Below are 16,463 nucleotides of genomic sequence, written 5' to 3'. Positions count from 1 at the left end.
AATATGCAAATCATACACATATGTGTGAAGAGAATCTGGGCTAAGAGTGTGGGCAGTTCTTAGAAGTTTTCTTTAACTCTGAAAATTCAACCTGAAAAGATTTTTGAAAAGGTTTTTTTGAGACAGGATCTCACAGCCCTGCTATGTAGATCAGGCCTGCGCCTGCCTCTGCTCCCAAGTGCTGGGGTTAAAGGCGTGCACCATTGCGCCTGGTCTTATTTTTTCCTTTTAAAGTATTAGTTTGTGAATACTTCACTAAATCTTTTAAATTGTATTATAGCCCATAGTGAATGTCTCATAGTGGACAGATGGCTTAGAGTTAAAATACTAACTACTCGGGCAGATGACCCAGGTTCAATTCCCAGCTCCCACATATCACAACCAACTGTAACTCCAGTCCCAGGGGATCAGACATACATACAGGAACAGCACACACACACATGAAATTAAAAAATAAAATGAAAAAAAGTGTTTAAGTTTACTTAACCCAGTAACAGTCGTTAGAGACCAACTCACAGTTGGTTTCCCCCAAGTTAACCTTTCTTCGTTTTACTATTATCCTCACTCTCTTCTGAGAGGTTCAAGCCTTCTTCCATCTCTCTCCCAGCACGGGGAAGGTCTCCATTCCGGTACCGTTAGAGCAGTCCTGGGGACCAGATGAGTGCACACCACGCCTCAGACGGTGGGAGAAGCACAAAGACGCTTCTCTTTTAACCGGCACAGTGTTACGTTTTAAATGAAACGCCAACACTGTAAAGTTCAAAGACTTTAATTAAGGGTCCAGTCCCCCGTCATTTTGAGGGTGTGCTGGGTATCAACACATGTAGCAGCCATCTAGCACTGAACTCCACCCACCCCAGCACTCAGCCTTGGACTTCTCTGAAGCGTCAGGCCTAGGAACCATGAGCTGACACTCTGGCCCGGCTGTTTTAACTGGAACTGGTGCCAGGTGCGTTCTGTAAATGAGAATGCCTTCTCAATCAGCCTGGCGATCTTCGTTTTCTTGTTTGCCTGCTCCTGTCTACTGAGCCTCTCCCAAGGCCCTAAGTTCCAGCTACGAGACCAGTTAGGATTTCTTTGCCATGGTGGTGGAGCAGAGAGAAAGCAAGCTCTGGGCTTAAAGCTGAAGAGATGAAGTGAAGTGAGCCTTCTTGATTCTAGCTTCCCTGTGTGTTGACTAGCCCCCGCGGGCTGCTCTGGGGAGTGCCATGAAGGGTCTTCATAATGCAGTACAGGGAAAGGTGGGTCTAGCTTGCAAAACTCCTGAGAGCATCGGATCTCCTAAATCTTGAGAAAGACTGGCTTACCTGTGTAAGATGTTGGACACATCAATAATAACTATCGACGATGTTACGACTCTGGACTCTGACTTTAATGCCATCTCTGTGATTTCTTACTGAGTGCGTGGCAAGTAACTTCACCTCCTGAGCCTGGTTTCTCATGTAGGACCTGAGGACATAGGGAAGCCAGAGCTCTCACTTCAAGCACCACTCTGAGGATTAAATCTGGTGGTATGCATAAAGCACTTAAGAATCATTAGTGTAGCCAGTGTGGTGGTGCACACCTTTAACCTCAACACTCAGGAGACAGAGGCAGGTGGATCTGAGTTCGAGGCCAGCCTGGTCTAAAGAGTGAGTTCCAAGCCAGTCAACAGCTATAGAGAGTGATCTCAAAAACCAAAACTGAAACAAATTACACAACTACTTCTTATTTCTGCCATCAACTTTCTAAGGCTGCTATGGAAGATAAGAAAATGAGGTAAAGTATGTAACAGGGTCCCAGACCTTAACACAACTGACTCCATGATGGAAGTGCCATTCAGGCTGTAAAACTCCGCACACAGACAGTACCACTGGCCCAAACAAAACCCTAGACCTAATCCATCAAAGTCCATGGCTCTGGGAAAGTCAAAGTGCTTTTTGGGCTCTGAGTTCTGCTTCTGGCTAACTCTTCTTGTTAACTGAAGTATGTCAACCAGGATATGGCTTTGTGCTTAGAAGCTCATCCTGAGAAAGGTCCAGTGCTACACTGAGATCCTAAACACCCAGTGTAAAGACTTTATTGGCTTAAACTCATATCCAAGCTGTCTTCTCTGGGGGATATGCCACAACAGTGCTGGTCAAGGACCACACAGAACTGGGCATGGTGCTTGGAAACTGGAGTGACTAGAAGCAAAGGGCGGATCATGGATTTGAAGTCATAGATTTTAAGCTGTAAGGTTATGGAATGTCTAGTAGATATAAGGTGAAAGGTAGAATTAAAAAATTGTCCATTCTTTTCTTCTTGTTTTCCCTTTGAGGAAAATTAAAAATGTTTGGACTGTAAACAGAGAGGCTGGGCCAGGTGTGACTAACCTCTGAGTTTCTGAGCATAAAGCTGGCACTGGGCAGGAAGCACTGGTGTTGTGGAATATTTAACTATGTAGAGATGTGTTGCATTTGTTTATGCTGCATTTGTTTAACTATGTAGAGATGTGTTACATTTGTTTATGCTGCATTTGTTTAACTATGTAGAGATGTGTTACTGTTTTACCCTGACTGCCTAAGGCTTCTGATTGGTCTAATAAAAAGCTTAATGGTCAACAGTTAGGCAGTAGAGGGATAGGCAGGGCTGGCAGGCAGAAAGAATAAGGAGGAAGAATCTAGGCTTGAGAGAGAACAGGAGGTAGAGAGGGAGACACCTGGGGTCACCCAGGCAGGCAGCTGGGACAAAGAGTGGAGAATTCTGGGAAGTGGAAGGCTGAGGCAGAGAGACACTGCCAGCTACCGCCATGACAAGCAGCACATGAAGATGCCGGTGAGCCACGAGCCACGTGGCAAAGTATAGATTAATAGAAATGGGCTGAACATAAGAGTAAGAGCTAGACAATGATAGGCCTGAGCTAATGGCCAAGCAGTTTAAATAATATAAGCGTCTGTATGTTTATTTTATAAGTGGGCTAAGGGACTGCCGGGGTTTGGCGGGACCCGGCGAGAAAACCCTCCAGCTACGCTTTGCCCCTATGGCCTCCAATTCCGCTCAGTTACAAAAGCTCATTTCCATGTCTGTGAACATGTTCATGGCGCATGGTTGTGGGGAGGCTGAAGGACAACCCTGGTGTCATCCTCAGGAATGCCATCTGCCTCCTTTAAGTTTCTTATCGGCCTGGGTGCACTAATTAGACTGCACAGGAGCTGTAGGGTTCTCCCTTCTCCATCTCCTCAGCACAGGGATTACATGGGTTCCGAGGAACAAACTTAGGTCTTCACATTTGTGTTCTACTGACCGAGCCATTCCCTCAGCCACCAATTCCACTCTTGAGTATAGTCCCCAAATAAATGTATATGTTTACTGAAAGAAACATATTTGGATATTCCCCAGTGGGAATCTTTCAAAAATGGAAACTATTTTTTACACATAACAGAATCTCGCCAATATAATGATAAGTTTCTAAAAAGATAAACACAATATACTGTACAGGTCTGGAGAAAATTCAAAATTCAAATTCAATGACATCTTTGTCAGCATGAGTGAATCCTTTTACTGGGGGCAAAGGGAGTATGGGGTGCCCTGGGAGCGGTTGTGTTTGGTTGGTCGATCTGGGTAACAGCTCTGCAGTGCAGTGTGCATTGTATTGGTGAACTGTCACGTGCTGTGGGAGCGCATTAAGTGGGCCCTCCATTCCAGACCCAGACATGTTTGTCTCAATCTGTCTTCCGCAGAGCCCTGTCTGAGGGGAGGCTGATCCCTCTAACTCTGTAACTAGGAGAAAGGAAAACAGCAAGAAGCTAAGTGTGCTTACAACCACTGTGTCCAGGAGCGGGACTGGAGAGACGGCTCAGTGGTTAAGAGCACTTTCTGCTCTTTCAGAGGACCGGGGTTCCATTCCTGGCACCACTCAGAGGTTCGCAACAGCCTGCAACTCTAGTTCCAGGGTTTCCATTGCCTCTTCCGACCTCCAAGGGCTTCTGTGTGCACATGGTGCACACGCATACACATGAATAAAAATAAAATCATAAACACAATGTGTGGGGGCCAGTGAGGTGGCTTTAGTGGGGGAAAGGTGCTTGGTTGAGTTTGATTTCCAGGACTTGGGTGGCAGAGGGCAAGAACTGATCTGCAAGTTCTGGTGCATCCCACCCCTAGAATAAAAAATGTAAAACAACAGCCGCAGCAAACCCTTGTGTCCTTGTGAACGCCTGGAAGGCACACACTTGCACCAGAGGCTCCTGCTGTTTATCCGGTGGTATAAAAATGGCTGAAGTGGGAAACGGGAGCCCAAGCTCAGCCGTGGGAGAATCCCCTACCCAGCTGGAACTCTCAACCAAGCAGAGGTGGTTTCTGCCAGGTGACTGGAGGCACCAGCTTTGATGTTATCTACCTGCTGCATGCGTTTGTTCTTTTCCTTGGAAGCCTCGCCTGAGAGGATACTTTGTTCCAGCCAAGTGAGCCTGGCTGCCTCAACGGGGCTTCCCGAATCATTTTTGATGGATGACTGACTGTAAGTGCCCAATCTGATGATGTTATCTGTATGCGTTTGCTCTTCTTGGAAGCCTCCACTAAGAGGATACTCTGCCCCACCCGGGGCTTTCCAGTGGGGATTCCAGCCGCCTTGATGGGGTATCTCTAGTCTAATCTCTGCTGAATGTTATAAACTCACAATTTGATGATGTTTCATTATCTGCTATTTGCTATTTTTCTTTTGAAATATATACATTATAGCTATTTATATATACACATATATATGGAACACTCATTCAAAACTGAAAAACAGGATAAGGCCCTGGGCCCACAGTTTTTAAATTTTTTTTTTCCCTCCAAAAATAGAGTTTCCAATTCTTGGTAGGGTTTGCACCCAGCAGTAAGTTTCCATTTCTCTGAACCATGTACCACTTTCCCCCATATATTGTGGGCCTCTCCACACCTGTTACACCACAACAAGGAGAGAACACTGGGGTGCCCACTCTTACCCTAGCCAATCAACAGTTCAGTTATTTCTGTGCTGGTGGACCGAGACGAAGGTCTGCTTACTGAAGGGCCACATAAACATCATTAGATCAACGGAAGAAAGGCGTGGCAGTCACCAGGTGGGACACCGTAAACCCAAATAACACCCCAACCTCCCCTAGCGGTCAGAGGTCTCCCTCTCTCCGTGTCTGCACTGCTTGCCACTAAACTTCACTTTTACTTTGTGTGGAACTCTTTTCCTGCTTTTTAATTCTTCAGCTGATGGAGGAAAGGAACCCACCTGCTGGCCAGTATCACAGCTATCGTAGATCATTCTCCATACCATCGAGAACGTACAGGGAGTCCAGTTTGCGCAGACTTACGCCTGCTCCCTATTTACACTCTAATAAAAAGTTTACTTAACAAACACTGTAGCTGTTGTGTAGTGTGGTAGCGTATGTCCCTGGACCAGGAGCACAGACAGATCCAGGTTCCAACCATGCTTTGCCATCTCTGCCAGTTGCTCAAGTGACTTTAGGGCTTGACACCTCTTTCTTTTCTGTAAAAGAGAACATAGTACATACCAAGAATTTTAGCTGGGTTTGCTTAGCATATCAAAAGGCCCCAAGCTCCATTACCAGCACCTGGGAGGGAAATAATAACAACAATAATAATAATTCAACAGGAGGCCGGAGAGATGGCTCACAGCCTGTAACTCCAGTGCCACAGACTCCTACGCACTCTTCTGGCCTCCGTTGTACTGCATGCACGTGCACAAACTCACGCTCTAACACACACACACACACAATTAACAATAAAATCCTTTAAAAAAAGATTTATTGCTATTACTTTTAATTATGTGTAGGTGTGTGTATCTGCAAGTGGGGATGTGCGCTTGAGAGCAGGTGCCCGCAGAAGCCAAAGGAGTCAGTTACCACGTCTACGCTGAGACCCGAACTCGGGTCTTCTACAACAGCCTCAAGTGCTCTTCAGCGCTGAGCCATCTCTCCGCCCAACTCCACCCCCCCCCCCCCCCCCCCGATGAAGAAGAAAGAAGACGGAGAAAGAGAAGAGGAAGATTCGACGGGACCGGCAGGGCTCTAACGCACCCGCAGCTGCCTCATTTTCTCCAGCTCTGGTGCGATCTGATTGGCTCCTCGCCGTTCCGTGGCCTTTGCTTCCGTCCGCCGCCGGTGGCGGCCAGAGGACTGTCAGAAGAGATTCTTCCGTAGAACCGAACTCAGGTCCCACAGCTCAGCTGAACGTGAGAACGCCCTCTGACAAATCTCCGCAGACCGTCTTCAAGAGCAGCGCGGCCGCGCCACCTACTGGAGAGAAAGCCCCACGACGCGCGAGCCGCCGCGGAGCAAGACGGCGCCGGAGGAGAGCGGCTGCGCACGCGCGAACCGCCTCGCGGGCCCGCAGAGCACGGGCGCACGTCTTGGGGGCGGAGCCCAGGGCCCAGTCTTTCCCGCCCTGCCTGCGATTCCCGCCCAGCCTGTCCGCCCCCGGCCATACCTTAAACTACGTTTCCCAAGATGCTCTATGCGAAGGACTTCCGTTGGCGTCAGCGGAAGCCGTGACTAGCCGGGCTGCACGGAGGCCGGCTTGGTCACTATGGAGGAGATAGGCATTTTGGTGGAGAAGGTTCAGGTGCGGTGAGAATCTGGGTTTCTTTGCGCGAGCTAGGCCCAAGTGGCGTGCTGAGTGGATTCCGGGAAGGCAGGCCGGCACTGGGTGGCTTCCGAGGCCTCGGGGTAGAGCTTGGCGTGGTCCCGAGGCCTGGCTGGGTGGCCGTGTTCTCGGGAGGGCGGCAGAGCTCCGAACAGCAGAGCGGCAGGGGAAGTGGCGTTAAACTCAGAGACTCCTTAAAGCCGAGCCATTTCGAGGCCGGGAGAGCTGTGCTTAGCAGCTTTTCGGTTTGGGGCTTGGACCAGGTGGAGAAGGATGTAGTGGGACCCCGTGGCCCCGGATGTCGGTGGCCAAGTGGCTAGTGGACCGACCGTGGTTGGGGCTTGGACGGGGAGGCGTTAAGTGTTATTTGTGGCTTGGCTGAGTGACCTTTGGCCTTAATGTGAGTTGGGAGTCTGACATGAAAGCTTTGCCGGGGAAACTGAGTAATGAAACTCTGGATGTGCTCTGACCTTAAAAACCATGTGAACTCCTGAGGGGACCGGGATGCTGGGGTCTGGTATCGGAGTTTGCTGTAACATTTGCACCCTAGTTAGGGGGCATTGTAATAGCAGACGGGAGATGTTGACGTGAGCAGTGTAAGGGGCCTGATAGGAGAAACCTACAATGGGGATTGAGCAGTTCCTGTATTCATTTAGAGAACTCGAGTTCGGTCAGGTGCTAGAGCCTGAGTGGCTTGGGGGTGAAATGGGGAGAAAGCACTGGAGTTGATTTCAGGAGGTGATTCTCGACTTCCAACGCCAAGTTTTCCTTTTCATCTGTAGGATGAGATCCCAGCACTGTCTGTGTCTCGGCCCCAGACTGGCCTGTCCTTTCTGGGGCCTGAACCCGAGGACTTGGAGGACCTGTACAGCCGCTACAAGGTGTGTTCAGCCCTGACCGGGACCCTCATGGGGCCCCCATCACAGACTGCGCCCACCTTCCAGTCTGGTGCAGCAAGGCCTACAGACAGCCCTTTGCTCTGTGCTTACAGAAGCTGCAGCAGGAGCTGGAGTTCCTGGAGGTGCAGGAGGAGTATATCAAAGATGAGCAGAAGAATCTGAAGAAAGAATTCCTCCACGCCCAGGAGGAAGTGAAGCGAATCCAGAGCATCCCGTTGGTCATTGGTCAGTTTCTGGAGGCTGTGGATCAGAACACAGCCATTGTGGGCTCTACCACAGGTGAGTGGTCGGGCAGGTTGGGGGCCCCTCAGTGGCTCTTCTGTCTGTCCAACACCTGATTCCTCCGTAGGCCAGGAACTGGGAATTGTCACGTCCTAAGGATAGCAAGGCAGGGTGATGTAATGGCCAGAGGATCGACTAGTCCAAAAGAAGATGTGTATTTTATTTCCTGAGTGGCTCTTTGCACCTCTCAATTCATGTATGCATATATATAAAAGTTTCGCTAGCCAGGTGATGGTGTACACCTCTAATCTCAGCACTGAAGAGGCAGGGACAGGGAAGATCTCTGAGTTTGAGGCCTGCCTGGTCCACATAGTGCATTCCAGAACTACATAGAGAGACCCTGTCTCCAAAAGAAAGTCCAACATGATTATTTACCCTGTATGTGCTGTACCTCCGATGTTTCTGTTGTAGTCTGTTTGACTTAAACGGACTTACGGTCGTGACCCGTTGAGCTTATTTCACCACTGCTGGGTTAGGAGCTGCGCTTTGAAAGCACTGGCAGCACGTTAAAACTCGGGGCTCTGTAAACTTGGGGCTCGGCATACAGTAACTGCTGTCGGTGAACAGAAATCCATGCCCTGCCCTTACACCGGCCTGCTTCTGGCCACTGCTGCTCCGGACTGAGCCATGTGCTTAGAAAGGTTCTACATAGAGGTGTATGATCACTTGGGATTGGACAGCTGGGCTATGAGGAAGCAAGGGAGAACGATGTCCAGGATGAAGCCTGAAGAGGGTGGGCCCCCCGAGATAGTGTGGCTGGAGGGGAGGGTTTGCAGGAGACAGTGAGGGAGTTGAGGTTGTTTTGGGAGATGTCTAGCTTCATGTTTTGCTGTGCATTACTAGTGTAACTGCAGGGAGTATGGGAGAGGAGGGATGGAGACTGCTGACCAGGGATTCATGCAGAGACTTAGACAGTACAGCTATGCTTGTAGAACAGGTGATGCCAAAGGAGGGACTGGTTGAATCGATGGGGGAGGTTGTGTGGAAAGTCACAGTGAGTGGGGGCTCTGAAAGGATGGAGAGAAGGGTCCAATATGAGGCTTATTCCTCTGGCTGGGAACTCGAGCACAGTGGGTGTCCTTGAGACAGATCCAGGAGAAATAGCACAGTTTAGAGAAAAATAGCAGTATTGTGTCGGGACACATTGAAAGATACCCAGGGACATCCAGAACATGGCGTATGGTCACCAAAGCTGTAACTCAAGAGAGAATCAGGGCTGTAGACAGACAAGGAACTCATAAGCGTGAGCATGGCGCTGGATTGGAGGAGGCAAAACTGGAGGCCAAGAGGGGCTGATCTGGGTCCAGATGCGAAACCTTAGAAAGGGCCCCCTGCGGTGTAAAGGGAGCGTCTCCCCCTTTCCATTCTCTTTCCTTCCTTTCCAAAGGCTCCAACTACTATGTGCGCATCCTCAGTACCATCGATCGGGAGCTGCTCAAGCCCAATGCCTCAGTGGCCCTGCACAAACACAGCAACGCGCTGGTGGACGTGCTGCCTCCGGAGGCCGACAGCAGCATCATGATGCTCACCTCAGACCAGAAGCCAGATGTGATGTATGCGGATATCGGGGGCATGGACATCCAGAAACAGGAGGTGCGGGAGGCCGTGGAGCTCCCACTCACACACTTCGAGCTCTACAAGCAGGTGAGGGCAGGGAGAGGCCTCCTGGGCCTGCTGGGGTGGCTGACAGGATTCCTGGCTCATCCCTTCTCACCTCCCTCAGATCGGCATCGATCCTCCCCGGGGTGTCCTCATGTATGGCCCACCTGGCTGCGGAAAGACAATGCTGGCAAAGGCTGTGGCACATCATACGACAGGTGAGCCCCTGGTTGCCTCCCCGGTGCTCTTGTGACCTCGATCCTCACCCTGCCTCGTGCTTCCTCGGGTTCCCTGGGAAATGGCATAGCACAGTATCCGTAAATGTAGGCTCTGGGGACAGGTGGGGGGTCTCTTGTGGGCTGTGCAGTCTGGGCAGGTGATTTCACCTCATTGTGCCTCAGTTTTCTCAAAATTAAAAGCCAGTGAGCCAGGTGTGGTGTCTCATGCCTTCAATCTCAGCACCCAGGAGGTAGAAGCAGGTGGGTTACTGTGCGTTCAAGGCCACCCTGGTCCATATAGGCAGTCCTGGCTGCCAATGCTAAATAGTGAGACCCTGTCTATTCAATAAGGGCAAATTGAAGGAAAAAAAAAAAGTCTTTATCTGGAAATGCTGGCAAATATGCTTAATTCTAACTCAGGAGACTGAGGCAGTAAGATAAGAATTTGAGACTGTCCTGGGCTACCCAGCAAGACCCTTTTCAAAACAAACAAACAATCACAAACACCCTAATTCCGTAGGGTGATTACGAGGAGTCGGTAAAATAATACAGTGTATTTCTTATGATGGGGTCAGACTCACTGGTTATAAACGCAACTGCTGAGCCGAAGCCAAGCGGGTAAGTGATTAGAGAGAGTGCAGTCCACAGACCACTCTGTGGAAGCAGGGTGGACAGGAGGTGTCCTGGGTGTGCTGACCGTCCTGCATGGGCCCCTCAGGAAGAACTTCCCAGAGGAAGCGGGTGTATGGAGGAGTGTGTCGGGCACAGAGAGTGGAAGAGGGAACTTAGGTCAGACAGTAATGTGTGCAGAGACCCAGAGGTGGAAGGGCTTAGGGACATCATGGGGAGACTATAGAGACCACTAGCGCAAATCCGTGCTTTTGGTGTTTTCCTGCCGAGTGGCTGGTGGAGTAGGGCTGTTTGGCAGCACATAGGGGGTGAGGCTGAAGAGATCGTGAGGTGCCTGATTATAAATAGACTAAAGTATTTTTAGTCTAAAATCCAACAGCCAATCAGAAGACTTGGTTTAGAGACCCCTTTATTAGCCTCATGCCGTGTGCTTAGGGACGGATGGATAGTGAAGGGGTGGCAGCGTTGAGATTTGCTAATGAAGAAGGTGTAATTGGCGAGAGGTAACTCAAGAGTACTTCTCAGTCCTGGCTTAGGCTATCCTGGAGTTATTGTTGGCTTTGACAGGATAGAGGGGTGAACTGGGGTAGAGGAGCAGTGGATTTGCTATGGGACAGTGAGATTTCATTACCAGGGAACATTCAGCCAGAACTCTAAAACCTGGATGCACTGTCCCACTTGGATGTGGGCTGTTAGTGGAGACTTGGATTCATCCATGCATGTCCTCTCTAGTTGTTTCTGTGAGTGTAAGCCAGGGTTTGGGAAGGTGAATAAAAATGGTAATAGCAGTGGTGAATACAACCACAGTGTTAGCTAGACGACATCTGTAATGTTCTTTAGGCAGACGTCTGTAATGTTCTTTTTTTTTTTTTTTTTTTTTTTTTTTTTTTTTTTGGTTTTTGGTTTTTGGTTTTTCGAGACAGGGTTTCTCTGCGTAGTTTTGCGCCTTTCCTGGAGCTCACTTGGTAGCCCAGGCTGGCCTCGAACTCACAGCGATCCGCCTGGCTCTGCCTCCCGAGTGCTGGGATTAAAGGCGTGCGCCACCACCGCCCGGCTTCTGTAATGTTCTTTAGGCAGAGATCTGTAATGTTCTTTAGGCAGAGATCTGTAATGTTCTTTAGGCAGACGTCTGTAATGTTCTTTAGGCAGATGTCTGTAATGTTCTACTCTTCTTGGGAAGTTGTGCGTACCTTTCAGAAACTGGCATTGGAACACACTGGACACTGAGTGTCTGCCATGTGCCAAGTAGCTCTAGTTCCTGAGACACTCAAGCAAGCAGGTGTCCATTCCTGGGGTCAATGTCCTCAAGGGCAAGTGGGCGTGGGGAGATAGTTGGGAAGGGTTGATGTTGATGGTTTAAGGTAGGGAAGGCTGTGATAGCCCACACCTTTAATCTCAGCACTCAGGAGGCAAAGGCAGGCGGATCTCTGAGTTCAAGGCCAGAATAGGACAGCGAGGCTGCACAGAGAAACTCCATCAACAACAAAGATAGGGAAGATTCTACGGTATTGTGATTGCCTTGGGAGGAGCTAGGTATTATGATTGCCTTGGGAGGAGCTAGTTGGCTGGAAACGTGATACAAGCACAAGGGAGGTGATGGGTGGGAAGAGAGCCCTGCAGAGGAGGGGGTGGGGCTTAGATGGAGGGTCAGCAGGGTGGCGAGGGTGAGGGAAGATAGTGTCCTGGCAAGGAGAACTGGAAGCCGAGCGGTCACGTGAGGGCTCGCTGCTGTCTGGTGCGCTTAGGTGAGGTCTTCTGACAGCAGAAAGGCAGATAGAGAGGGTGCTAAAGGACAGTGGAAGATTTAAAACTGGCTGTGGAAACGCAAGCAGTGCTGAGGGAGACTGCGAGGTAGTCCCGAGCTATGTTAAGGACCAGGGCAGGTTGATGAGAATGTGTGCGGCGCCCTCTGTCCTTTTCTCTGGTCTTCCTCCATAATGCTGGCCCTTGGTGGCATTGGTTTGTGTGGTGATGCCCTGGAGCGGGCAGTGCCTGTGGCCCTGCCTCGTGAGAACGCAGGTTTGTAACTTGTCAGGGTCACCAGCTGACTAGCTGTGGTGCTAGGATTTGATGCTGAGACCTCTGACCCCAAGCTGCAGGCTCTTGGTGCGCATGGATTCGGAGAGCTCAGTAAGATACAGGAATGTGTAAGCCAGACAAATGATATAGAGGATGGCTGGCTATTTGCGAAGGTGATAATAAAATCATAAAGCTTTGTGTTATATTTGGAATTCAGGAAATCTGCTGCCTTACTTAAAACATCTTTTAATTTAAGTATCTCCTGAGAAAGTGACTTTATAAAGTTCCAATGTGCCCCTCACCCAGATTCCTCCGTATTACTTCATGGCCCCTACAGTGTCACAGAGAAGTTACGAAAAGCAGGAAGTTGACATTGTCAAGGTGCTCTGAACTGGAGACTAGACATCTTTGAAATTTACCAGTTACCCACTAGTTTCCACATAGACAGGTGACCTTGGCCAAGAGCAGACAGAAGTTGAGGGCCTCTTCTGTGCTGAGTGCATCTGGAGAAGGCTCTGTCACTGCAAGAGGGTGCAGGGGTGGAGCAGTGGGAAAGTCCTGGTTGAGACAGGGTTTCATCTGCTTGCTGTGATGGCGACTAACTGCCAAGAGTGAGCAACTCAGAGGGAGACTGGTCCAGGGTAGGTGGGAGGAAGCAGAGGCTGAACAGTCTAAAAGATGGACAGGAGACTGGGTGAGCCAGTCAGAGAAGGCAACTCCAGAGATGGGTTTCTTGTGGGCACAAAGCAAGGAAGGTGTGTCTAGGAGCAGCCCTGAGGTTAAGGTATGAGGTGAGCCCCAAGGTGATGAGGGCAAGTGGATACTTCTTCGTACCTTCAGCCAAATGTGAAGTCTGGGCCTGAGGGAGTGTCAGGCCACCAGTCTGCAGGCATGCTCAGTTCCTGCTTGGCCTGTGTGTATGGATTGTGTCTCCCTGCTCTGGTGGTAGGAAGGGGAGTCCCAGGAGTGTGTTCCCCATGGCATGCAGCCACCCACTTAGTAGGAAACAAGTCCAGAGGGAAGGTCCAGAACAAGCCCGATCAACCTTGCTGCCGCCGGCTGTCAATCAAAGAAGATGGACTTAGGGCCTTTGATTCTCCAGGGATGTGAGAAAGTGGCTCAGAGCTGGGCACACATGTGTAATCCCAACAGTGCAGTGTAGCTGGTTGTTTTTTTCACTCTTTGGGGACCTGCCACCTAGCTCCCAAATATATACATGGAGACTAACTCTTACTTATGGATGCCCAGTTTTAACTTGGCTTGTTTCTAGCCAGCTTTTCTACTTAACTTGTCCTATTTCTCTTTAACTACATTTTGCCTCTGGGCTTTTTTTGTTTGTTTGTTTGTTTGTTTGGACAGGTGGCCTTCGAATACTTCAGAGATCTATTCAGAGGGCCTGATCCAGTTGGGGGCCCCTCAGCCTTTGGTTCATAGTTCATGTGTTTCCATTTGTTTGGCTATTTGTCCCTGTGCTTTATCCAACCTTGGTTTCAACAATTCTCGCTCATATAAACCCTTCTCTTTCTCGCTAATTGGACTCCCACAGCTCCACCCGGGGCCTAGCCGTGGATCTCTGCCTCTGGGCTTTTTACCTTTCTTTATTCTATGTCTCTTTCTTTCCATCTTACTCCATGGCTGGCTGTGTGACTGGGTGGCTGGCCCCTGGTGTCCTTCTGTCCTCCTTTTTCTCACTCTTCCCACTTCTCTCAAGCCTAGATTTCTCCTTCTGTTTGTTCTCTCTGCCTGGTGGCCCCGCCTGTTTCTCTCTCCTGCCTAGCTAATGACCATTCAGACCAATCAGGTGTTTTAGACAGGCTCAGTAACACAGTTTTGCAGATTAAACAAATGCAACGTAAAACAATGCAATACATTCTGTGCATCGTTAAATATTCCACAACATTGCAGAGCTTGCAACAGGAGAATTTCCAATTCTTGGCAAGGGCGGGCTGTGTATCAATCCTTCCTCAAAACCAACAAGTATGGTTCATAGAGCAAACATGAACTTAGCACTCTTGGCCAGAGAGTCGAATTTCTTTCTTTCTTTCTTTCTTTTTTTTTTTTAAAGATTTATTTATTTATTATGTATACAGTGTTCTGTCTGTGTGCCAGATCTCATTACAGATTGTTGTGAGCCACCATGTAGTTACTGGGAATTGAACTCAGGACCTCTGGAAGAGCAGCCAGTGCTCTTAACCGCTGAGCCATCTCTCCAGCCCCTAATTTATTTATTTATTTATTTATTTATTTATTTATTTCTAATTTCTTATTCTATGGACATTACTGTTTTGTCAACTGATTTTGCATGCATTCTGGAATTTGGGGTTTTTAGTTTTTGTTTTGTACTTAACATTCTGATTCTTCTAAAAAGTTTTCAAAATGACATGTATGTGCAGGGTTTATGATTGGGATTTCTCCGTAAGAGTAGTGACTGGATGTGGGGGCCCAACGGCGTACCTTACCCAGCTACTAGGGGTAGTTATTTAAAAAAAAAGTCATCTTCAGAAATTCCCAGGGTCAGTTAAAGCACAGGGACCCCAAAGGCCCAAAGGAGGATGGTCCCCATTCTAACCCTTGTCATTCTGCCCTCAGCGGCATTTATCCGTGTGGTGGGCTCAGAGTTTGTACAGAAGTACCTGGGTGAGGGCCCCCGAATGGTCCGGGACGTGTTCCGCCTGGCCAAGGAGAATGCACCTGCCATCATCTTCATAGATGAAATTGATGCCATTGCCACCAAGAGATTTGATGCTCAGACAGGAGGTGAGTAGTGCCCAGACAAGCTGGATCTTGTGCAGGCTTGTCAAAGGACGTGTCCTGGACTGACCATGTTTCTTACTCTCAGCTGACAGGGAGGTTCAGAGGATCCTGCTGGAGCTGCTAAATCAAATGGATGGATTTGACCAAAACGTCAACGTGAAGGTTTAGGGTTCGGGATTGGCAAGGGGTGGTATGGTCTAGGGACTGGCTGAAGAGGGCCAGATGTCATGACAGGAAAAGAGGTTGTAGGGGCGGCAGAAGTCTGAGCCGGTCCCTCCCCATGCCAGGTAATCATGGCCACAAACAGAGCAGACACCTTGGATCCAGCTCTACTTCGGCCAGGACGTCTGGACCGCAAAATTGAATTCCCACTCCCTGACCGTCGCCAGAAGAGGTTGATTTTCTCCACCATCACCAGCAAGATGAACCTCTCTGAGGAGGTAGACCTGGAAGACTGTATCCTTCAGAAGTGAGAGAGGGGACCCAGCAGAAAGTGGGTCCTTATCACAATCACCACCTTTTGGGGAGTACAGGGGAAGGTCCAGAAGAGGGGGGCGTGACCAGGACAACATCCGTTTCCAAGAACTGACCCCATTGTGTGAAGAAAGGTTTCTTTAACTCAGCTGCTGCAGATGTGGCCCGGCCAGATAAGATTTCAGGAGCCGATATCAACTCCATCTGTCAGGAGGTGAGTAAGATTCTCTCTGATTTGAGCAGGGGTGCTTAAAGATGTCTCCCTTCTCTGCTCTTTTCTGCAGTCTGTCCTTCCCCTTGTGCACCCCTGGGTTCTTGGGCCTGTCTCTTCCGTCCCTGTCATGGGGCTTGGGGTGGGGAAGGTGGTACTTGGAGTGCAATTTTTATTCCCATCCCTTCCTAGAGTGGAATGTTGGCTGTCCGTGAGAACCGCTACATTGTCCTGGCCAAGGACTTCGAGAAAGCCTACAAGACCGTGATCAAGAAAGATGAGCAGGAACATGAGTTTTACAAGTGACCCCTCCCCACACTTCCCCAGAGCTAGTTTTCTCTTTACCCAGGATTGGTTTAGTCAATAAATGGACGTGATTGGATCTATTTAATTTCTTCTTAGGTGTTAAACTCCTTTGGGGAATATGGATCTTGAATAGGATCCACTGGGTCCTTCCTTGTCTCCTGTCAAATAAGTAGGCAAGGTTCCTGGCCTGGGATGCAACGTGAGAGAAGGGCAAAGAGTGTGAGCCAAGTGACTTCAGAGATTTTGGAAGGGGGATGGAAGCCTTGACCACAGACTCAAGCCCCTCTCTTATTTCTACAGGAAGATCATTTGGATTTTCAGGGATTTCTGCCTTCCTTACATGCACAAGGGCCAGGGACAGAGACCCCTCAGTCTGTTCTCCCTCTGCAGCCTCTCAGAGAGAGCACCGGTGTATTTGGTTGCCAAGGAAACAGTAAAAGCCCAGTGCACATGCTTGTCTGCCTGTAAGGG

At 49.3% G+C, this 16,463-nt stretch overlaps 1 protein-coding gene and 1 long non-coding RNA gene across 2 annotated transcripts; one reads left to right on the top strand and one right to left on the bottom strand.

The window, feature by feature from the left end:
* Positions 1–212: 212 nt before the first annotated feature.
* Positions 213–5,856, bottom strand: LOC121827997 (uncharacterized). Its single transcript, XR_013049366.1, has 3 exons — positions 3,782–5,856; positions 1,308–1,449; positions 213–646 (listed from the first exon to the last, which is right to left on the bottom strand). It is a non-coding gene; the product is annotated as an uncharacterized LOC121827997 (long non-coding RNA).
* Positions 5,857–5,974: 118 nt separating this feature from the next.
* Psmc4 (proteasome 26S subunit, ATPase 4) lies at positions 5,975–16,077 on the top strand. The gene is made up of 10 exons (XM_076574912.1): positions 5,975–6,579; positions 7,383–7,481; positions 7,592–7,778; positions 9,169–9,425; positions 9,505–9,598; positions 14,837–15,004; positions 15,087–15,163; positions 15,289–15,457; positions 15,634–15,689; positions 15,879–16,077. Exons 1-10 carry the CDS (start codon positions 6,544–6,546, stop codon positions 15,990–15,992), a joined length of 1,257 nt encoding a protein of 418 aa, XP_076431027.1. The 5' UTR covers positions 5,975–6,543; the 3' UTR covers positions 15,993–16,077.
* The last annotated feature ends 386 nt before the right edge of the window (positions 16,078–16,463 follow it).

Source organism: Peromyscus maniculatus, chromosome 1 (assembly GCF_049852395.1).
Source record: "Peromyscus maniculatus bairdii isolate BWxNUB_F1_BW_parent chromosome 1, HU_Pman_BW_mat_3.1, whole genome shotgun sequence".
NCBI classification, from domain to species: domain Eukaryota; kingdom Metazoa; phylum Chordata; class Mammalia; order Rodentia; family Cricetidae; genus Peromyscus; species Peromyscus maniculatus.
The sequence above is the reverse complement of the archived record's forward strand: the minus strand, read 5'-3'. Positions and strand labels throughout refer to the sequence as shown.

What these genes read in the sequence shown, in the direction of transcription:
- Psmc4 (XM_076574912.1), top strand. Translation starts at nt 6,544, where the DNA reads ATGGAGGAGATAGGCATTTTGGTGGAGAAGGTTCAG. An exon ending in CATTGTGGGCTCTACCACAG is followed by an intron (nt 7,779 to 9,168) that starts GTGAGTGGTCGG and finishes TCCTTTCCAAAG; the next exon opens with GCTCCAACTACTATGTGCGC. An exon ending in ACTTCGAGCTCTACAAGCAG is followed by an intron (nt 9,426 to 9,504) that starts GTGAGGGCAGGG and finishes CACCTCCCTCAG; the next exon opens with ATCGGCATCGATCCTCCCCG.